The following is a 20288-nucleotide window of genomic DNA, read 5'->3' as shown; positions in this document are numbered from 1 at the left end:
TCATTACGGTGAATGTATATATATTTCCTATATGAGGTGGCATTACCGGTCATTACGGTGAATGTATATAGATTTCCTATATGAGGTGACATTACCGGTCATTACGGTGAATGTATATATATTTCGTATATAAGGTGACATTACCGGTCATTACGGTGAATGTATATATATTTCCTATATTAAGGTGACATTACCGGTCATTACGGTGAATGTATATATATTTCCTATATAAGGTGGCATTACCGGTCATTACGGTGAATGTATATATATTTCCTATATAAGGTGACATTACCGGTCATTACGGTGAATGTATATATATATCCTATATAAGGTGACATTACCGGTCATTACGGTGAATGTATATATATTTCCTATATAAGGTGACATTACCGGTCGTTACGGTGAATGTATATATATATTTCCTATATAAGGTGACATTACCGGTCGTTACGGTGAATGTATATATATATATATATCCTATATAAGGTGACATTACAGGTTATTATGATGCATACAAATGTTTGCTTGGCAATTTTCACACCAATTTCGACAAATTTACTTGGCACTCAAAGGTTTAACTGGTACATTGTGTCTCTCCGATGGTGGATTAAAGACCGATTGCGGTTAAATGTCCAGCATCATTGTCCCTGCATGTTATATATAGATATTATTTGTGCTACGCTTGTACTATTTGTTCGTTATTTGCTGGTCTCTGTACGTGGATGTGCCGCAGGGGATAGACGCGGGAAGCGTCGTTTTGTTGTTACTCTGACTCAGTAATTTTTGTATTGCTGGCAGATTTCGGGGTTCTTCATAGAAGATTTGGGCCTCACTTTCCTTGGCGTGATTGTATCATCTGCCCCCAAACAGCCAACAGGTCCCTACAGAGAAAGTCCTTCACCGCAAGTTACTTTCATGGAAGTTTAGTTGGTTCCAGTGCCCTGGCTCTGTGCCGTGATGAATGCCAGATTTACGGGAGGCGCGCAGTTGTTTGCAGGCCTCGGAGAGGCGCATTGTGTCTGTGCTCTCTAGAATTTATACTGTTTTCAATGCCACGGCCGTGACTAGCACAAGTGCCCCAGTGTCAGTTCTTAGCTGTGCCTATAAATAATCCCAGAGTCTGGCGCACGGTTCAGCGGCTGTGGTGTATTGATACGCCTTGCCTGACTTATTTCCATGCTTACACATGGCTTACAGCCGCTGCCATCGCAGGGAAAAGCCGCTCGTCCTTTCATGGAATAAAACTCCAAATCCTGCAATGATTTATGTGGAAATCAGCCGACATTCCCGGCTAAATATCTCCAATTCCCCAGCAAATGGTAGACTGCAAAAGCACAATCGGCGGCTTCAGTCGACGTGCCTCCCCCCCAATTCCTCGGCTGGTCACATTTTCCGCGTCTTGTGTTATTATTTCATTAGAAGCCGCCGTGGAGGTGTCAATGTGCTGGACGTTTACAGAGATTTACATGTGCGACTGGTAATTACCAGTGTAACAGCCAATATCATGTATACTGCTGAGTGTATGTATACGGTGTGGAGAATGATTTCTGTGTCTTGTATATTTACAGTGGCAGACGAACGCCATATTGCTTTGCTGAATGGGCGCATGCCAGGTAAGGAATCTCTGTTCATCGCATGTGTGTATATAAAATGCAAACGGTGCTACATTGGCGCAGTTGTCGCACAGCATTTGGTGACCGCAGTGGAGATTTGCCGCCGTTTGGGGTGGAACCAGGGGCGTATTACGAGGAGTGGGCCCTTTTCTGTCAGGACCCCCTCCTCACTGGCCGGCAGCGGTGTATGTGTAAGCGCTAGCAGAGTCTACTAGACACGGCGCGTGCCCATTTTCCCCGATGCTAAGCAGACATTGCTGGAATGCACAGACCTAGCAGAGCGAGCCTGGTTTCTCTCCCATCACACAGACCAGGCTGAGCTAACAGAGCGCAGAGTGAGCCTGGTTCCTCTCCATCACACAGACCAGGCTGAGCTAGCAGAGCACAGAGTGAGCCTGGTTCCTCGCCATCACACACACCAGGCTGAGCTAGCAGAGCGCAGAGCGAGCCTGGTTCCTCTCCATCACACAGACCAGGCTGAGCTAGCAGAGCGAACCTGGTTCCTCGCCATCACACACACCAGGCTGAGCTAGCAGAGCGAGCCTGGTTCCTCTCCATCACACAGACCAGGCTGGGGATTTCTGTCATTAGGCATTTATCGCTCCCCCTACACATATTACTGCAGTGCTGATTTATGACCTCTGCGTGGTAGGAATGCTCTGCAGCCGGTGTGCTGGTTATAGTCATGTGATAAAACGCCACTTGCTGATGACATAATCGCTGCCTGTTCTACATCACGTTCATAGATACTTGGCTGATGGAAAAGGTCTTGTAACAAAAATGTATTTGTGGTTCCTCAGATAAATGAATTCTGGTTCCCTGAGCTGCCGTTGTAACTTCTATTCTCTCTCTGTACTTGCTTCATACAACCAGCATTACATATGTTTTATGTTATAACTTATAGATTTGGGGAGTGGGGGGGAAAGTAGCTGCTCAGGTGGTGCTGGGGGGGGGGGGGGGTAGCTGCTCAGGTGGTGCTGGGGGGGGGGGGGTAGCTGCTCAGGTGGTGCTGGGGGGGGGGGGAGTAGCTGCTCAGGTGGTGCTGGGGGGGGGAGTAGCTGCTCAGGTGGTGCAGGGTGGGAGTAGCTGCTCAGGTGGTCCAGGGTGGGGAGTAGCTGCTCAGGCTGTGCTGGAAGGGGAGTAGCTGCTCAGGCTGTGCTGGGGGGGGGGGGGGTAGCTGCTCAGGCGGTGCTGGGGGGGGGGGAGTAGCTGCTCAGGCGGTGCTGGGTGGGAGTAGCTGCTCAGGCGGTGCTGGGAGGGGAGTAGCTGCTCAGGTGGTGCTGGGGGGGAATAGCTGCTCAGGTGGTGCTGGGAGGGAAGTAGCTGCTCAGGTGGTGCTGGGAGGGGAGTAGCTGCTCAGGCGGTGCTGGGGGTGTGGGAAGTAGCTGCTCAGGCGGTGCTGGGGGGGGAGTAGCTGCTCGGGCGGTGCTAGGTGCAGGGGAAGTAGCTGCTCAGGCGATGCTGGGGGAGAAGTAGCTGCACAGGTGGTGCTGGGGGACGGGGGAAGTAGCTGCTCAGGTGGTGCTGGGGGAGAGTAGTTGCACAGGTGATGCTGCGGGGTGGGGTGAGTAGCTGCTCAGGCGATGCTGGGTGCAGGGGAAGTAGCTGCTCAGGCGGTGCTGGGGGAGAAGTAGCTGCACAGGTGGTGCCGGGGGGGGGGATGCAGCTGCTCAGGCGGTGTTGGGGGGCGGGGGAAGTAGCTGCTCAGGTGGTGCTGGGGGGCGGGGGAAGTAGCTGCGCAGGCGGTGCTGGGGGAGAAGTAGCTGCACAAGTGGTGCCTGGGGGATGTAGCTGCTCAGGTGGTGCTGGGTGGAGGGGAAGTAGCTGCACAGGTGGTGCCGGGGGGATGTAGCTGCTCAGGCGGTGCTGGGGGAGAGTAGTTGCACAGGTGATGCAGCGGGGTGGGGGGGTAGCTGCTCAGGCGGTGCTGGGGGGGGGGGGGGGCGGGGGAAGTAGCTGCTCAGGCGGTGCTGTGGGAGAAGTAGCTACACAGGTGGTGCCGGGGGGATATAGCTGCACAGGCGGTGCTGGGGGAGAAGTAGCTGCACAGGTGGTGCCGGGCGGATGTAGCTGCACAGGCGGTGCTGGGGGCTTGTCCAGAACACGCGCTCATCCTTATACATTCTTTTTAATTTTAGATTTAGATTTTGCACATATGTAATACAAAAATGATGCCAGATTAAATGTACATGAGACATTTTGACCTTCCAGGGGTTCCGTGATTTGAAAATGAGTGTCCATCAGAGTGTAGGGACCAAACTGGTTTAGTAGATACTGTAATATGTGGGTGAGGTACATATGCAGGTGCCCACATACCCTGACTTAGCCTCCACTGGTCTTACCCTATGATCGGACTCATTACTATGTGTGGCTGGGGGTCTGCAGATATGTTCCTCTTTCCCTTTGCCCACTACCCATATCAACATTGGGTGCCCACTGCCTGACGGGCACACCGCCATATGGGCCAGAGGGAAGGGGGCATGCTCTGTAATTTGGGGTGCATAATTTTTGTTTATTATTGGGGGTGTTCATTCTAGCACCGTGCACCTTCCAAGACCCATGCAGTTCCTCTTCCCTGCCTGGGGTGTCACGCTCTGCTGTGGTCTTCTTGCACAGTTCTTATCTATATACAAGTTGTGAAATACAGACCACACTGCAATGTTACAGGCTGTGTTTGAAGAATGACAGTTAGGGGCTGATTGGCTGGTTCTTGGTCTCTATTTCTCACCTGTTATGGCTTCATACATTTGGCCTGTTGTATATCTTAGTGACCTAGACAGAAAGTTCTCTATATCTCAGTGACATCAGGAGAGGAGAAATCAGACCGCGAGCGAAGCCGCAGGAAAATACCCCTGTATTACATATGCTGGTAATGTAATGCTGGGTTGTTTGGGGGAGGAAGTAGATATATTAATTAAATGTGCATACTAATTATATAATGCCGGGGCGAGGGAAATGTAGTTATTGATGTAATGTTAGTGCAGGCCGCGGGAGTATTAGGCCTGGTTAGTAAATGTTAATGCTTTTAATGTAATATCAGTGAAGGCTGCGCGGGTCGAGGATTCATTTATAAAGTGGGTTCTATTGATTTATCATCCAGGCTGGTTGGGGGAAGGAGACCTGGAGATCTCATGTACTTCATGTATTACCGCATGATGGGGGTCCAGTGATGGGGTACATAAACCCTCTGTATTACCGCATGATGGGGGGACCGGTGATGGGGTACATAAACCCTCTGTATTACCGCATGATGGGGGGTCCGGTGATGGGGTACATAAACCCTCTGTATTGCTGCATGATGGGGGGTCCGGTGATGGGGTACATAAACCCTCTGTATTACCGCATGATGGGGGTCCAGTGATGGGGTACATAAACCCTCTGTATTACCGCATGATGGGGGGTCCGGTGATGGGGTACATAAACCCTCTGTATTACCGCATGATGGGGGGTCCGGTGATGGGGTACATAAACCCTCTGTATTACTGCATGATGGGGGGGTCCGGTGATGGGGTACATAAACCCTCTGTATTACTGCATGATGGGGGGTCCGGTGATGGGGTACATAAACCCTCTGTATTACTGCATGGTGGGTGGGATGGACTGGCGATGGGGTACATAAACTTCCCTCTATATACATTACCTCTGTATTACTGCATGATGGGGGGGGCTGGTGATGGGGTACATAAACCCTCTGTATTACTGCATGATGGGGGACTGGCAATGGGGTACATAAACCTCCCTGTATATACATTACCTCTGTATTACTGAATGATGAGGAGGACCGGTATTGGGGTACATAAACTTCCCTGTATATACATTACCCCTGTATTACTACATGATGGAGGGGGGGGGGGAACGGTGATGGGGTACATAAACTTCCCTGTATATACTTTACCTCTGTATTACTACATGATGGGGGGACTGGCGACGGGGTACATAAACTTCCCTGTATATACATTACCTCTGTATTACGGCATGATGGGGGACTGGCGATGGGGTACATAAACCTCCCTGTACTTACATTATCTCTGTATTACTACATGATGGAGGGGGGGGGAACGGTGATGGGGTACATAAACTTCCCTGTATATACATTACCTCTGTATTACTGCATGATGGGGGGGGGGAACGGTGATGGGGTACATAAACTTCCCCGTATATACATTACCTCTGTATTACTACATGATGGTGGGGATCGGTGATGGGGTACATAAACCGCCCTGTATTACTGCATGATGGGGGGACTGGTGATGGGGTACATAAACTTCCCTGTATATACATTACCTCTGTATTACTACATGATGGGGGGGGGGGGACTGGCGATGGGGTACATAAACCTCCCTGTAATTACATTACCTCTGTATTACTACATGATGGGGGGACTGGCGATGGGGTACATAAACTTCCCTGTATATACATTACCTCTGTATTACTACATGATGGGGGGACTGGCGATGGGGTACATAAACCTCCCTGTACATACATTACCTCTGTATTACTACATGATGGGGGGACTGGCGATGGGGTACATAAACTTCCCTGTACTTACATTACCTCTGTATTACTACTTGATGGGGGACTGGTGATGGGGTACATAAACCTCCCTGTACTTACATTACCTCTGTATTACTACATGATGGGGGGACTGGCGATGGGGTACATAAACCTCCCTGTACTTACATTACTTCTGTATTACTACTTGATGGGGAGGGGACTGGCGATGGGGTACATAAACCTCCCTGTACTTACATTACCTCTGTATAACATCCGCCCTTTTGCATCCAGAGACTGGAACTAAAACGGTTCTCGCCTCATCTCATCTCTGAAACGTTTGCTGTTTATTTATCTGTCACTTTCTCATTCAGAATATTTCACCAACAAATCAGAAACCAAAGATATTGTTCTTATCCCACCCTATGGGGGGAATTCAATTGCTGTTGGTGGGTGTGAAACAAGGCAGTGGTAGCCGATCTCGCACCCTTCTTCTGGCCGGCCAAATGTCCGTTTTGGGCAAAAACCGTATTGGGGAGCAAACGCTAATGTGCAAGATCGGGCTGCCGTAAAGCGCAACTATTGTCTTACCGATTCCGCCAGAAATCAATCTCCCTGTTGATATCTATTTAATATGTTTGTATAATGCTTACAGTGTGTCACAGGTGATGGGTATAACACACAGACAGTCATTAGCCCGACGTCGGAATCCCGACTGCACGGCGAAGCCCCTTGCTGCGCTCGCCACCTAATTTATTCTCCCTTTATGGGGGTCATGGACCCCCATGAGGGAGCAGTCGGAATAATGACTGTCATGAGCCGTCCGGGACCCGATGGGCAACAGTACACACACAGCACATTTGTCCCTGCCCCAGCGGAGCTCACACTCTATCCCCGACCACACAGAACACACCTCCACTACAGAGAGCACATCAGGCCCTGCCCCAGCGGAGCTCACACTCTGTATATCCCATACCACACAGAACACACACACACACTACAGAGAGCACATCAGTCCCTGCCCCAGCGGAGCTCACACTATATATCCCATACCACACAGAACACATACACACACTACAGAGAGCACATCAGGCCCTGCCCCAGCAGAGCTCACACTCTATCCCCGAACACACAGAACACACACACACACTACAGAGAGCACATCAGGCCCTGCCCCAGCAGAGCTCACACTCTGTATATCCCATACCACACAGAACACATACACACACTACAGAGAGCACATCAGGCCCTGCCCCAGCAGAGCTCACACTCTATCCCCGAACACACAGAACACACACACACTACAGAGAGCACATCAGGCCCTGCCCCAGCGGAGCTCACACTCTATCCCCGACCACACAGAACACACACACTACAGAGAGCACATCAGGCCCTGCCCCAGCGGAGCTCACACTCTATATCCCATACCACACAGAACACACACACTACAGAGAGCACATCAGGCCCTGCCCCAGCGGAGCTCACACTCTATATCCCATACCACACAGAACACACACACACACTACAGAGAGCACATCAGGCCCTTCCCCAGCGGAGCTCACACTCTATTTATCCCATACCACGCAGAATACACACACACATACACACATACACTACAGAGAGCACATCACGCCCTGCCCCAGCGGAGCTCACACTCTATATATCTCATACCACGCAGAATACACACACATACACTACAGAGAGCACATCAGGCCCTGCCCCAGGGGAGCTCACACTCTGTATATCCCATACCACACAGAACACACACACACACACTACAGAGAGCACATCAGGCCCTGCCCCAGCAGAGCTCACACTTTGTATATCCCATACCAGGCAGAATACACACACCCACTACAGAGAGCACATCAGGCCCTGCCCCAGCGGAGCTCACACTCTATATATCCCATACCACACAGAACACATACACACACACACACACTACAGAGAGCACATCAGGCCCTGCCCCAGCAGAGCTCACACTCTGTATATCCCATACCACACAGAACACATACACACACACACATACACTACAGAGAGCACAGCAGGCCCTGCCCCTGCGGAGCTCACACTTTGTATATCCCATACCACACAGAACACATACACACACACACACTACAGAGAGCACATCAGGCCCTGCCCCAGCGGAGCTCACACTCTCTATATCCCATACCAGGCAGAACACATACACACACACACACACTACAGAGAGCACATCAGGCCCTGCCCCTGCGGAGCTCACACTTTGTATATCCCATACCACACAGAACATAGAATTTGACGGCAGATAAGAACCACTTGGCCCATCTAGTCTGCCCCTTTTTTTAAAAATTTTACCTCAAACCATATTTGATCCTAATTTTTTTTGTAAGAATATCAATATGCTTATCCCAAGCATGTTTAAATTGTACTACTGTATTTGCGTCTACCACCTCTGATGGTAGGCTATTCCACTTATCTACTACTCTTTCTGTGAAGAAATTCTTCCTCACATTTCCCCTGAATCTTCCTCCCTTTAGTTTCAGTGCATGTCCTCGTGTTCTGCTGCTCCTCTTCCTGTGAAGAATGTCTCCCACCTGTACCTTGTTAAAACCCTTGATATATTTGAAAGTTTCTATCATGTACCCCCTTTCCCTTCTCTGCTCTAAAGTATACATATTTAGATCTTTTAGTCTTTCCTGGTACGTTTTGTGATGTAGGCCATGCACCATTTTAGTTGCTCTTCTTTGTACAGTCTCTAATGTATTTATATCCTTCTGGAGATATGGCCTCCAGAACTGAACACAATACTCTAGTTGAGGTCATACCAATGACCTATACAGTGGCATTATTACTTCTTTCTTTCTACTGCTGATACCTCTCCCTATGCAACCAAGCATCTGACTTGCCTTCTTCATTGCTTTGTAACATTGCCTACCTGCTTTTAAGTCCCCTGAAATAGTGACACCTAGATCCCTCTCTTCCTCAGTAGTTTCCATTATAGTGCCATTTATACTATATCGAGTCTTTGGATTTCTGAGACCCAAGTGCATGATTTTGCATTTTTTGGCATTAAACTGTAGTTTCCATTCTCTTGACCATTTCTCTAATCTACCTAGATCCTTAATCATTTGTTTTACCCCTCCTGGTGTGTCTACCCTGTTGCATACCTTTGTGTCATCTGCAAAAAGGCACATTTTACCCTCAATTCCATTTGCAATATCACCAATAAAGATATTAAAAAGCACCAGTCCAAGTACAGATCCCTGGGGTACTCCACTTGTAACCTTTCCCTCCTTTGACTTTACTCAGTTTACTACAACTCTCTGTTTTCTGTCCTGCAACCACGCTCTTATCCATTCAACTATCTTAGAATCCAATCCCAAGCTTTCAAGTTTATTTAACAGTCTGCGATGTGGGACAGTGTCAAAAGCTTTACTAAAGTCTAGATAAGCTACGTCTACAGCCCCACCTTGATCTATTACTTTAGTCACCCAGTCAAAAAAGTCAATAAGATTTGTTTGACATGATCTTCCCCCAGTAAACCCATGCTGTTTTGGATCCTGTAAATTGCTGGTTTTGAGATATACTACAACTCTTTGTTTTAAGAGTGTTTCCATCAATTTCTCTACTACTTATGTAATGCTCACTGGTCGATAGTTGCTTACCTCTTCCTTGCTTCCACTTTTGTGCAGAGGGACTACATTCGCTGTTTTCCAGTCCTCTGGGATTACTCCAGTAGCTAGTGACTGGTTGAATAATTCTGTTATTGGTTTTACCAGCTCCCCTTTAAGCTCTTTTAGTATCCTTGGATGTATCCCATCTGGCCCCATTGATTTATCCACTTTCAGTTTTGAGAGTTCTGTGAGGACTTTCTCCTCTGTAAATGTACTTGTCTCTCCCTCAGTTTTCTGACTATACTTGCAACTTAACTGTGGCCCCTTCCCCTCTCTTTCAGCAGTGAATACTGAGCAGAAATAATTATTAAGGTACTCTTTACCTAGAAGGGCGCCCACGATTTTGATCTTGGGCATCGCAAGGTAAAAAATTGCGTCGGTCGCATCGCATGCGACCAAAAAATCGCATGCGATGCGACCGACGCGATTACCGCGATTTCTCATAGGGAACAATGTTAAATGTCCCAATTGACCCGATTTTCCATAGGGAACAATGTTAAATGGCCCACTATCCACGTCGGCGGGGAGTTGAGAATAGAAAGTGTGGTGAGCGCAGCGAGCCACCGAGCCCGAAGCGTGGCAAGCGGACGCGGATACCTTCACAGGTATCCGCGTCCCCTCGCGGGCTTCACAGGTGTCCGCGTCCCCTCGCTGCGCTCGCCACGCTTCCGGCTCGGTGGCTCGCTGCGCTCGCCACACTTTCTGTTCTCAACTCCACGCCGACGTGGATAGTGGGGGTATGAAAAGGTCGTAGGACGCGTACCGCCGCCCCTTGCGGGCTCGCTGCGCTCGCCACAATTCGGGTTGATGTTGATCATGGGGTGGCGTTAACAATTGGGGGGGCCATTTCACACTTCAGGGTGCCTATTTGGCCTCTGTGGGCCATTTAACATTATTCCCTGTGGAAAATCGGGTCAATTGAGACATTTAACATTGTTCCCTATGGGAAATCGCGGTAATCGCGTCGGTCGCATCGCATGCGATGCGACCGAAGCGATTTACATTTTAACATGTATTTCTATGTAAAATCGCGGGCATCGCATCGGTCGCATCGCATGCCATTATAATGGCATGCGATGCCCGCGATGGGCGCCCTTCTAGGTAAAGAGTACCATTATTAATATTATCTGCTATTACATTGCCCCCCTCAAGAAAACTTCCACTCTCTGTGGAAGTTTTATGTGAAATATATGTGAAAAAAAATATAAAGACTACCTTAATACAAAGTATTGGAGAAAAAACGGAGGCCCTTTGGGTGACCATAGAAACAGGGGAGAAGGCGATTCTTCGTATAGGGGTGATCTACAGACCACCAGGTCAGGAAGAGGAACTAGACAATAGCCTATTGCAGGACATCAATAAAATGGCATTAAAAGGAGAGGTGATAATCATGGGAGACTTTAATCTACCTGATGTAAACTGGGAGCTGCCTGTTGCAAGTCCCAACAGAAGTAGGGACATGCTGAATTCCTTGCAAGGAGCATCACTCCAGCAATTGGTGAGGGAGCCCACTCGTAAGGACGCAATATTAGACTTAATACTTACAAATGGTGACAGGATATCTGACATAAATGTGGGTGAAAATCTGGGATCCAGTGACCATCAAGCAGTATGGTTCAAAATAAAGACAGAGACTGACTCATCGCACACAAAAACAAAGGTGTTAGATTTTAGGAAGGCTGATTTTGTAGAGATGGGAAACTCTGTAAGGGATTCTTTGGCAGAGTGGAAGAACTTGGAAGGAGTGCAGGATAAGTGGGAAAAATTAAAAACAGAACTTTTTAGTTAGGAAAAACACAAGAACAAGAAAGCCATTGTGGTTTGAAAAAGAAGTAGCAAGTATTGTGAAAGCAAAAAAGTTGGAATTTAAGAAATTTAAGCAGACGCAGAAGAATGAGGACAAAGAGGTATATCTTGTTAGACAGAAGGAGGCTAAGAAGGTAATCAGATGTGCAAAAGCTCAGGCTGAAGAGAAAATGGCCCAGTCAGTGGGTAAAGGGGGGAAAACTTTTTTTAGGTATATACTGTAAGTGAAAGGAGATAAACAAAAATTGTAAAAAAACACACACATACACTACAGAGAGCACATCAGGCCCTGCCCCAGCGGAGCTCACACTCTATATATCCCATACCACACAGAACACATACACACACACACTACAGAGAGCACATCAGGCCCTGCCCCAGCGGAGCTCACACTCTGTATATCCCATACCACACAGAACACATATACACACACACACACACTACAGAGAGCCCATCAGGCCCTGCCCCAGCGGAGCTCACACTCTGTATATCCCATACCACACAGAACACACACACACATACACTACAGAGAGCACATCAGGCCCTGCCCCAGCGGAGCTCACACTCTGTATATCCCATACCACACAGAACACACACATACACTACAGAGAGCACATCAGGCCCTGCCCCAGCGGAGCTCACACTCTGTATATCCCATACCACACAGAACACACACACACTACAGAGATCACATAAGGCCCTGCCCCAGCGGAGCTCACACTCTGTATATCCCATACCACACAGAACACACACACACTACAGAGAGTACATCAGGCCCTGCCCCAGCGGAGCTCGCACTCTATATATCCCATAATACACAGAACACACACACACACACACTACAGAGAGCACATCAGGCCCTTCCCCAGCGGAGCTCACACTCTGTATATCCCATACCACACAGAACACACACACGCATACACTACAGAGAGCACATCAGGCCTTTCCCCAGCGGAGCTCACACTCTGTATATCCCATACCACACAAAACACATACACACACACACACTACAGAGAGCACATCAGGCCCTGCCCCAGCGGAGCTCACACTCTGTATATCCCATACCACACAGAACACACACACACACACACACACACTACAGAGAGCACATCAGGCCCTGCCCCAGCGGAGCTTACACTTTGTATATCCCATACCACACAGAACACACACACACTACAGCGAGCACATCAGGCCCTGTCCCAGCGGAACTTACGCTCTATATATCCCATACCACACAGAACACACACACACACACTACAGAGAGCACATCAGGCCTTTCCCCAGCGGAGCTCACACTATATATCCCATACCACACAGAACACATACACACACACACACACACACACACACACACACACACACACACTACAGAGAGCACATCAGGCCCTGCCCCAGTGGAACTCACACTCTATATATCCCATACCATGAATCGGTAATATAGCGTGAACGTATTCAGCGCCTCAGACCGCGCACATCCTGCCCCAGGGAAGGATTTTGTAGCATCCTTTCCATAATCTCACAGATGGGTGACCTCCCTGTAGACACCACTGTGCGCACTTTAGTGTGTGACAGAATAAGGCCCTGAATCTAACGTTCAGCTCCGGTGCTCGCTGCACAAAGCCTCTAAAACAGGTTTTCTCTTCTCATTCATTAACGCTAGTGCGGTACTCACCCGGTGGTGCAGCGCACACTGGCGCATCCACGTGTGGCCCATCATGGCAGCAAAACAAAATCAATCATATAACAAAATGCATGATTACGATGTGCGGGTGGTTGTCAACACCGTTCTGTCATCTGCACATAGTCAAATACAGACTATAGCGTGGCCACTGAACGATATCATTAACATTATCGTATAATGGATTAATGTGCATGCACTGTATCGTTTGTGTAGGATATTGTAACGTAATCGTTCACAGACGATGTCGTCTAATGCAGTCCACACGGACACTACGATAGGCTGGCGTACGGCATGGGGGGGGGGGGGGGTAGCACTGCCTTGTGGCTGTCTGAACCTGACGTATGGTGATCTATACTTCCTGCTGACTGACCACCAGTAATACGGGATTCAGTCATATTCTAGGTAATGATCCAGGAAGAGACAAAGATATTAACTACGAGCCGCTGCTTCATTTCTCAGTGTAATTATTGCCAGTTAATTAAAATCCAGTTATGTTACGGCACACATCTCCCTAATGTAGGCGTTATTTCCTCCCGGTGCACGAAACGCTACGGCTAAAACCCCACAAATATATTTATTCTTATGGTCTGTCGGCCTAAAATTCATTCCTCGCAGTGAAACGCCGTAACTACTGTTACATTAAAAACGAGCGCACGGCTCAAGAAGTATAAAACCACTAATAATATAATAAATGACACAATAAAAGAAAATAATTGTAATAAAATTCCGCTCAGCAAATAAATTCACGATTATTTTTCTTCCGCACTTCACAAACTGGATGAAGTTTTCTGTAATGTGCTCTCTGGAAGTTACTGCACACTAATTCTTATTCCAGACTGGCCGGGGGGACGTTTATTTGACTGTGTGTGCGGCGGAGCAGCCGTTCTTATGGAAGATACTGCGAGATTAACTCTGTCAGCCCGGGACAGGTCCGCGGACGCAGTTGGGCCTCTGAACTGTAAAAGTAAATAAACGTCATTGCCCGTTGTGCCCCCAGGGCAGACATGTTCAGGACTTAGACCAATAATTAGAATTTCTTCTAGCAGCAATTAGGAATTAATTCTTTGAGTGCCAACATATATTGGTGAGAGATGGTCAAAATCTCAGCATCGCTCCCATTTGTTATATAGATTCAAATAAAAGGTAACAGTACAGGTCATTATGGTGACTAAATGTTTGCTTGGCAATTTTCACACCAATTTTGAAGATTCACTTAGCACTCCGGATGTAATAAAAACACCAGCAAGGACAGGCTCCAATAGGGGCTAATGTTACCACCTCGCCTCGTCTTTTGGAGCTGGGCGCGCTACTGCACATGCACATTCTGCTGGCCAGTGTAGTGAGTGTCTGGGAAGGGATCCTAAGGATCCCTTTCCTGATAATCCTTGTCGGCAAAGCTCTGGAATGCGTCACGTCTCGGTCTCATGGTATGGCCAGTGTACCCGGTTATAAAGCAGCGTGAATACGCTGGCGCTGTACCATTAAGTGCTGTTAGTGCTGCACCATACCTCATGGTGATGTCGGCTCTGGGTGTCCGGCCTCCATCCTCCCACGCTGCTGATAACTACATAGACAGTGAGAGTCGTGGTGATGGCTGCAGACAGCTGGGTGGGGACCACTCTGCCCCTGCACAAGGGACTGAATGTACCAGGATAATATACAAGGGAGCAGCAGATGGGGGACTCTCTGTACCAGAGCGCATGGGGTAGGACATGCCAGTCACTGTAACCAGAGATCTGCCTGTCACCCCCCACTGTCACGTCTCCTCGCCCCTTACACTCACACACACTCAGCTGAGTGTGTGTGTGTATATATATATATATAAATATATATATATATATATATATATATATAGAGAGAGAGAGAGAGAGAGAGAGAGAGAGAGAGTAAAGATATGTATTATTTATAGATTATTTATGTATTGGGACAGGTGGTCAGCCAGTGCCCTCCTCCCTGCTCCCCTGAGTCTGACACCACCAGATGCAGTGAGCGGAGCAGATGGTATGTTTGGCCTTGTTACAGCCGCTCCCTGGGGGTCTCCTGCTGGGCCAGTTACACGTGGTACATCAGTCTCTTGGCCTCCGTATACCTCCACCTAATGGAACTTTCCTGGAGCTTACAAGAGCCATACGTCTCCTTCATTCCGCTTTCCCTTCATCTGCCGGTCATGTCCATCATCAGACCGCTGCAGCCATACATACCGCTTTGTCCTGGTGTCCTCATCAGGGCGTTGTACTTCTCTGTTTGGCTGTGGCCTCTGAGACTCTCCCCACTGACAAATGGATGTACAGTAGTCAATAGGTTGGCACCAAAATTTTGACATGCACAAAGGAATTTTCATGTGTTGGGGTTCCATGTAAACACCTATTGACATGGAACCACAACTAGTGTAGAACACACCCTTACATAGTTCTCTCTATGCTTCAAAACATTTCTTGGCATGCTCATGTCGAAATTTTAATTGTCGACCATTGCCATGTCGACCTCTTGTTTGTGATCACCTTTTTTCAGTGTAGACCTAGTTCACCTAAACCTTAGACCCTATGGACCAGATACCCTGACAAATAACCATTCTTCCCGAGGCTTTGTCTAGGGTCCTATTACCCCTCCCTGTTCCCCAGGAGCTGACCATCTGTTCTCACCTCATTGGCCAGGTTGTCCTCCATCTGTTGGGCCTGCTCAGTAGCCCCCCAGATTTGGGCTCTCCATCACGTCACACACTTTCCAGCCTCCCATTGGTCTCTATCATGTCCCCTCCCAGCAGGGGTCTGCCGCAGGGGAAGGGGCTCCCTGTTATTCACATGAAAGCTCCCACAGAGTCTCGGGTCATTTTACAACACGTTCCTGGCGCTTAGTGTTCGGATGGTATTTTGCTCATCACATTGGTACGGATGTAATTAAGGAGTCTCTACGGTGTCACTACTGTATCTCCGCTTGCTGGATGCATTACCCGAGTGGGCTCATTCCCTGCAGAGCAAACACAGATTTTTGACATGATTTGCTCCCCCTCTGCTGCTCTCATGCCGGTCTCATCCGCTGAGTCGCATTCCTCCAGTTCTCCGGCCATAACATTCTATATAAGTACTGACAGCTGCCTCTTTCTCTCTATGCCTTTTCCTGCTGTACCTGTACTAACCACTGCGCGGTCCTTGTGCTGAGCTCCGCCCGTCTGATCACCTGGAATGCTGGGCCACAGGTATAGCCCAATATCCCAATGCTTCTGGCCACGTGTGTATACACACAGCAGAGATAGTTACCTGTTGCACTATGTATATCAGATAAGAAGGGACGTTTATTCTCCAGTAAGTGACGTTTGTGCTATATTGCGCATATTATGGTTTCTCTGCTCATGTGATCATTTATAGCCAATCACCTTTTCCAAACTGCCTAATTTTCACCTCAGACGCCACCATTGCCTGGGATACCAGACGCGTTTCTCCGGGCTTGCAATGTTATAGGTATGTCACCACGCGCGTTTCTCCCGGCTTGCAATGGTATAGGTATGTCACCACACGCGTTTCTCCGGCCTTGCAATGTTATAGGTTTGTCACCACGCGCGTTTCTCCGGGTTTGCAATGTTTTAGGTATGTCACCACACGCGTTTCTTACTCCACTAGTCCTGCCATACTTCATGCATTGCGTTTTAAAGACTGCCACAAAGCCATTTATCAATATTGCCAATAATCTGTTTTAATGCTACTTTTAAATAGGACAATCTACAAAGGTTTGTCTTTGTCAAAGTAATTCCTAAGGATTCCAGCTATTGTGTTGTGTGGTGTGTCACTTACACCCGGTGTGTGTGTGTTGTGTGGTTTGTCACTTACACCTGGTGTGTGTGTGTTGTGTGGTTTATCACTTACACCTGGTGTGTGTGTTGTGTGGTTTGTCACCTACACATGGTGTGTGTTGTGTGGTTTGTCACTTACACCTGGTGTGTGTGTTGTGTGGTTTGTCACTTACACCTGGTGTGTGTGTGTTGTGTGGTTTGTCACTTACACATGGTGTGTGTGTGTGTGTGTGTGTGTGTGTTGTGTGGTTTGTCACTTACACATGGTGTGTGTATGTATGTGTGTGTTGTGTGGTTTGTCACTTACACCTGGTGTGTGTGTGTTGTGTGGTTTGTCACTTACACCTGGTGTGTATGTGTGTGTGTTGTGTGGTGTGTCACTTACACATGGTGTGTGTGGTTTGTCACTTACACCTGGTGTGTGTGTGTGTGTGTGTGTTGTTTGGTTTGTCACTTACACCTGGTGTGTGTGTGTTGCCACCAGTATAACAATTCTCCGTCACCGCGTTTATCTAACCCCTTCAGCCCACTCCCACCGCCCCACAAGACTTCTGTGTTCTCTGCACCCCTCTGTGTTCTGCTTTTTTACCTTTGTTTGGAAGTTGTTGACGCAAATTGCCTGTGACACAGCGCGTCTCTCCGGGCGCTTCTGTGTATGGCAATGCGTTGTATGATACTTGGTAATTACTTCTCTTTCTGCCAGGCGGCATTCCTGACATTGCAGCTCACACAAAAGTAACCCGCACCCCATAGAGGCTGCCAATCATAACCACAGGGGTTGGGATCATTTGGTCTATTGCATTATGGTAGAAAGTCATTAGGTCGAATCCATTAGGTCGACATGCTAAAAGGTCGACATGATTCTAGGTGACAAGGGAAAAGGTCGACATGATTCTAGGTCGAAAGGTCATTAGTTCGACAGGTCATTAGTTCGACAAGGTCATTAGTTCGATATTGTCTATGTCGACATTCACAAGGTCGACATGGGGTTTTTCACTGTTTTTTTACCTGAATGTCAACACAGTCGACATGGACACAGTTTAAAGTGCACTGCATCCCCTCGCATCGCTCGCTGCGCTCGCGATGCGTCGGGCACGGTGCCTCGCTACGCTCGGCACACTATTTTATTCTCCCACCACGCCCTAGTGGAAGGTAGGGCATGAAATACCGCCTGTCGGCACATGTTGGCTCAAAAAAACAGTGAAAAACTCCATGTCGACCTTGTGAATGTCGACATAGACAATGTCGAACTAATGACCTTGTCGAACTAATGACCTGTCGAACTAATGACCTTTCGAACTAGAATCACGTCGACCTTTTCCCATGTCGACCTAGAGTCATGTCGACCTTTTAGCATGTCGACCTAATGGATTCGACCTAATGACTTTCTACCATAATGCAGTAGACCAAATGACCGCATCCCAACCACAGTTACTGGTGCTGCATTCCTCAGCTGCCATTCCTGTACAATAACAGTGTAACAGAAGATGGCCGTGTGTCAGGTTACACACTGAGGAGACCTCTCACACTTGTGTCATGTTATATTCGGTCAGTGTTTGGTGAGAAGTGTTTGCTGTGTGGTTTTAAGGCTGATGGGGCAAATTTCCACCCGGACACCCCCTGTTTGCACATGGATATTTATTTAATATTCTGCAGCTTAACTTTTACAGTACCCTGATGTGAGTGCGGCCTGTGCAATGGGGCGCAGTCACGCCGGCCAAAGCAATGGGGCGTAGTCACGCCGGCCGGTGCAATGGGGCGCAGTCACAGTACATAGTGACACGTTACAGGTGATGTTCTGTCACTCCCGGGGCGGACATGGTAATGGCCGCCCCACTGGGGTGTGCATACCGATATGTGGGAAAACACCCCCCCCCCATGTATACTTCATTCTACAGATATGTAATTCTGTCAGTGTAATAGAACTGTAGGATGTACTTATGGTTAAATCTCCACCACAGTGACGGGTACAGTATGTATGTGTATGTATATATATATATATATATATATATATATATATATATATATATATATTTAGTTGAGAATTGCATACAATTCTGATATGGTGTAAGATGTCCGCAGTACAGAAGTGCATCTATGGCAGACATTGGAGCTTGCAGAACTGAATCACCTCCCTGATATCTGAGCCACCTGATATCTGAGCTGCTGTCACTGTGATCTGGAACCGTCTAGACGCTATATTCCCATAGAAGAGACCCCCAGGAGAGACTGACCTCACACAAGGCCTTGTCATTCCTCTCCTGTCTGTGGTACTACAGAGGCCCCAGATCTCCTGTCTATGGTACTACAGAGGCCCCAGATCTCCTGTCTATGGTACTACAGACAGGGCTGCCAAGAGAAATCCTGGGCCCCGGTACATCAACTTCCAGGGGCCCTCATGGGGGTGACCACAGCATGTTAAGGGCATGTTTAGCACATGAGAAGAACCCACTCCCAGGAGCATGGCAGCCCAAATATACACACAAAAAGACATTCACTTTCCCATATAAATACCCCCACTGTAGTCCCATCTCTGTGTGCCCTGACTTCCTACTGTGCGTGATAGGGGAAGTAGGGTGCCGAGCAGTTTTGGGTGGATGGACCCGGGCTACAGTGGGGGTATTTATATGGGAAAGTGAATGTCTTTTTGAGTGTATATTTATGCTATATCGCCCTGAGGACGGGGGAGACCCTGCAAGTCCTAGGTGCTAATGCAGTCATTTCTGCATAATTGCTTGTGAGAACTATGTAAAAACCGGACCCGGACTAAACCCTGGACTACCGAACTGGACATCAAAATCTGCAGTCCGGGTCTTGTAGTGTCCGGTACGGGGGGTGTCACGTCCGGGGGGTCCCTGTGATAGCTATCATCAGGGATATGGGGAAGGGGAGATTACAGCCTCCCTGTGTGGTCTGGACCCGCCGGTTTTTGCTACATGCCCGGACCATACAGGGAGGCTTTATTCTCCCCCCCACCAGGCCTCCCCACAGCTCCCAGCCCCTATTTTGGAATGCACTTAAAGGGCGCAAGAAAGACCCAAATATTTGTGGGGACTATGTAAAAACCGGACCCGGACCAGACTCCGGACAGGACATCAAAATCTGCAGTCCGGAGCTTGCAGGGTCCAGTCCGGGGGGTGTCCTGTCCGGGGGGTGGGGGGGGGGGGGTGTGTCTTAGTGTCTTATCCGGGGGGTTCCCTGTGATAGCTATCACCAGGGACATGGGGGAGGGGAGATTACAGCCTCCCCGTGTG

General features: G+C 48.4%; 1 protein-coding gene across 5 annotated transcripts in view; it reads left to right on the top strand.

Annotated features, from left to right (window-relative positions):
* PARD3B (par-3 family cell polarity regulator beta) overlaps positions 1 to 20288 on the top strand; it is a 777127-nt gene that overhangs the window by 346481 nt on the left and 410358 nt on the right. For 4 of the 5 annotated variants that reach the window (XM_083154121.1, XM_083154119.1, XM_083154122.1 and 1 more), the window contains exon 16: positions 1569 to 1613. The exons of the other annotated variant lie outside the window; for it this stretch is intronic. In XM_083154121.1, coding sequence (XP_083010247.1) covers positions 1569 to 1613 — 45 coding nt within the window. The remainder of the gene's footprint in view (positions 1 to 1568; positions 1614 to 20288) is intronic. 5 annotated transcript variants of the gene reach the window in all.

Source organism: Crinia signifera, chromosome 7 (genome assembly GCF_055691185.1).
Source record: "Crinia signifera chromosome 7, ASM5569118v1, whole genome shotgun sequence".
Lineage (NCBI taxonomy): Eukaryota > Metazoa > Chordata > Amphibia > Anura > Myobatrachidae > Crinia > Crinia signifera.
This window is presented reverse-complemented; position numbering and strand designations above follow the sequence as displayed.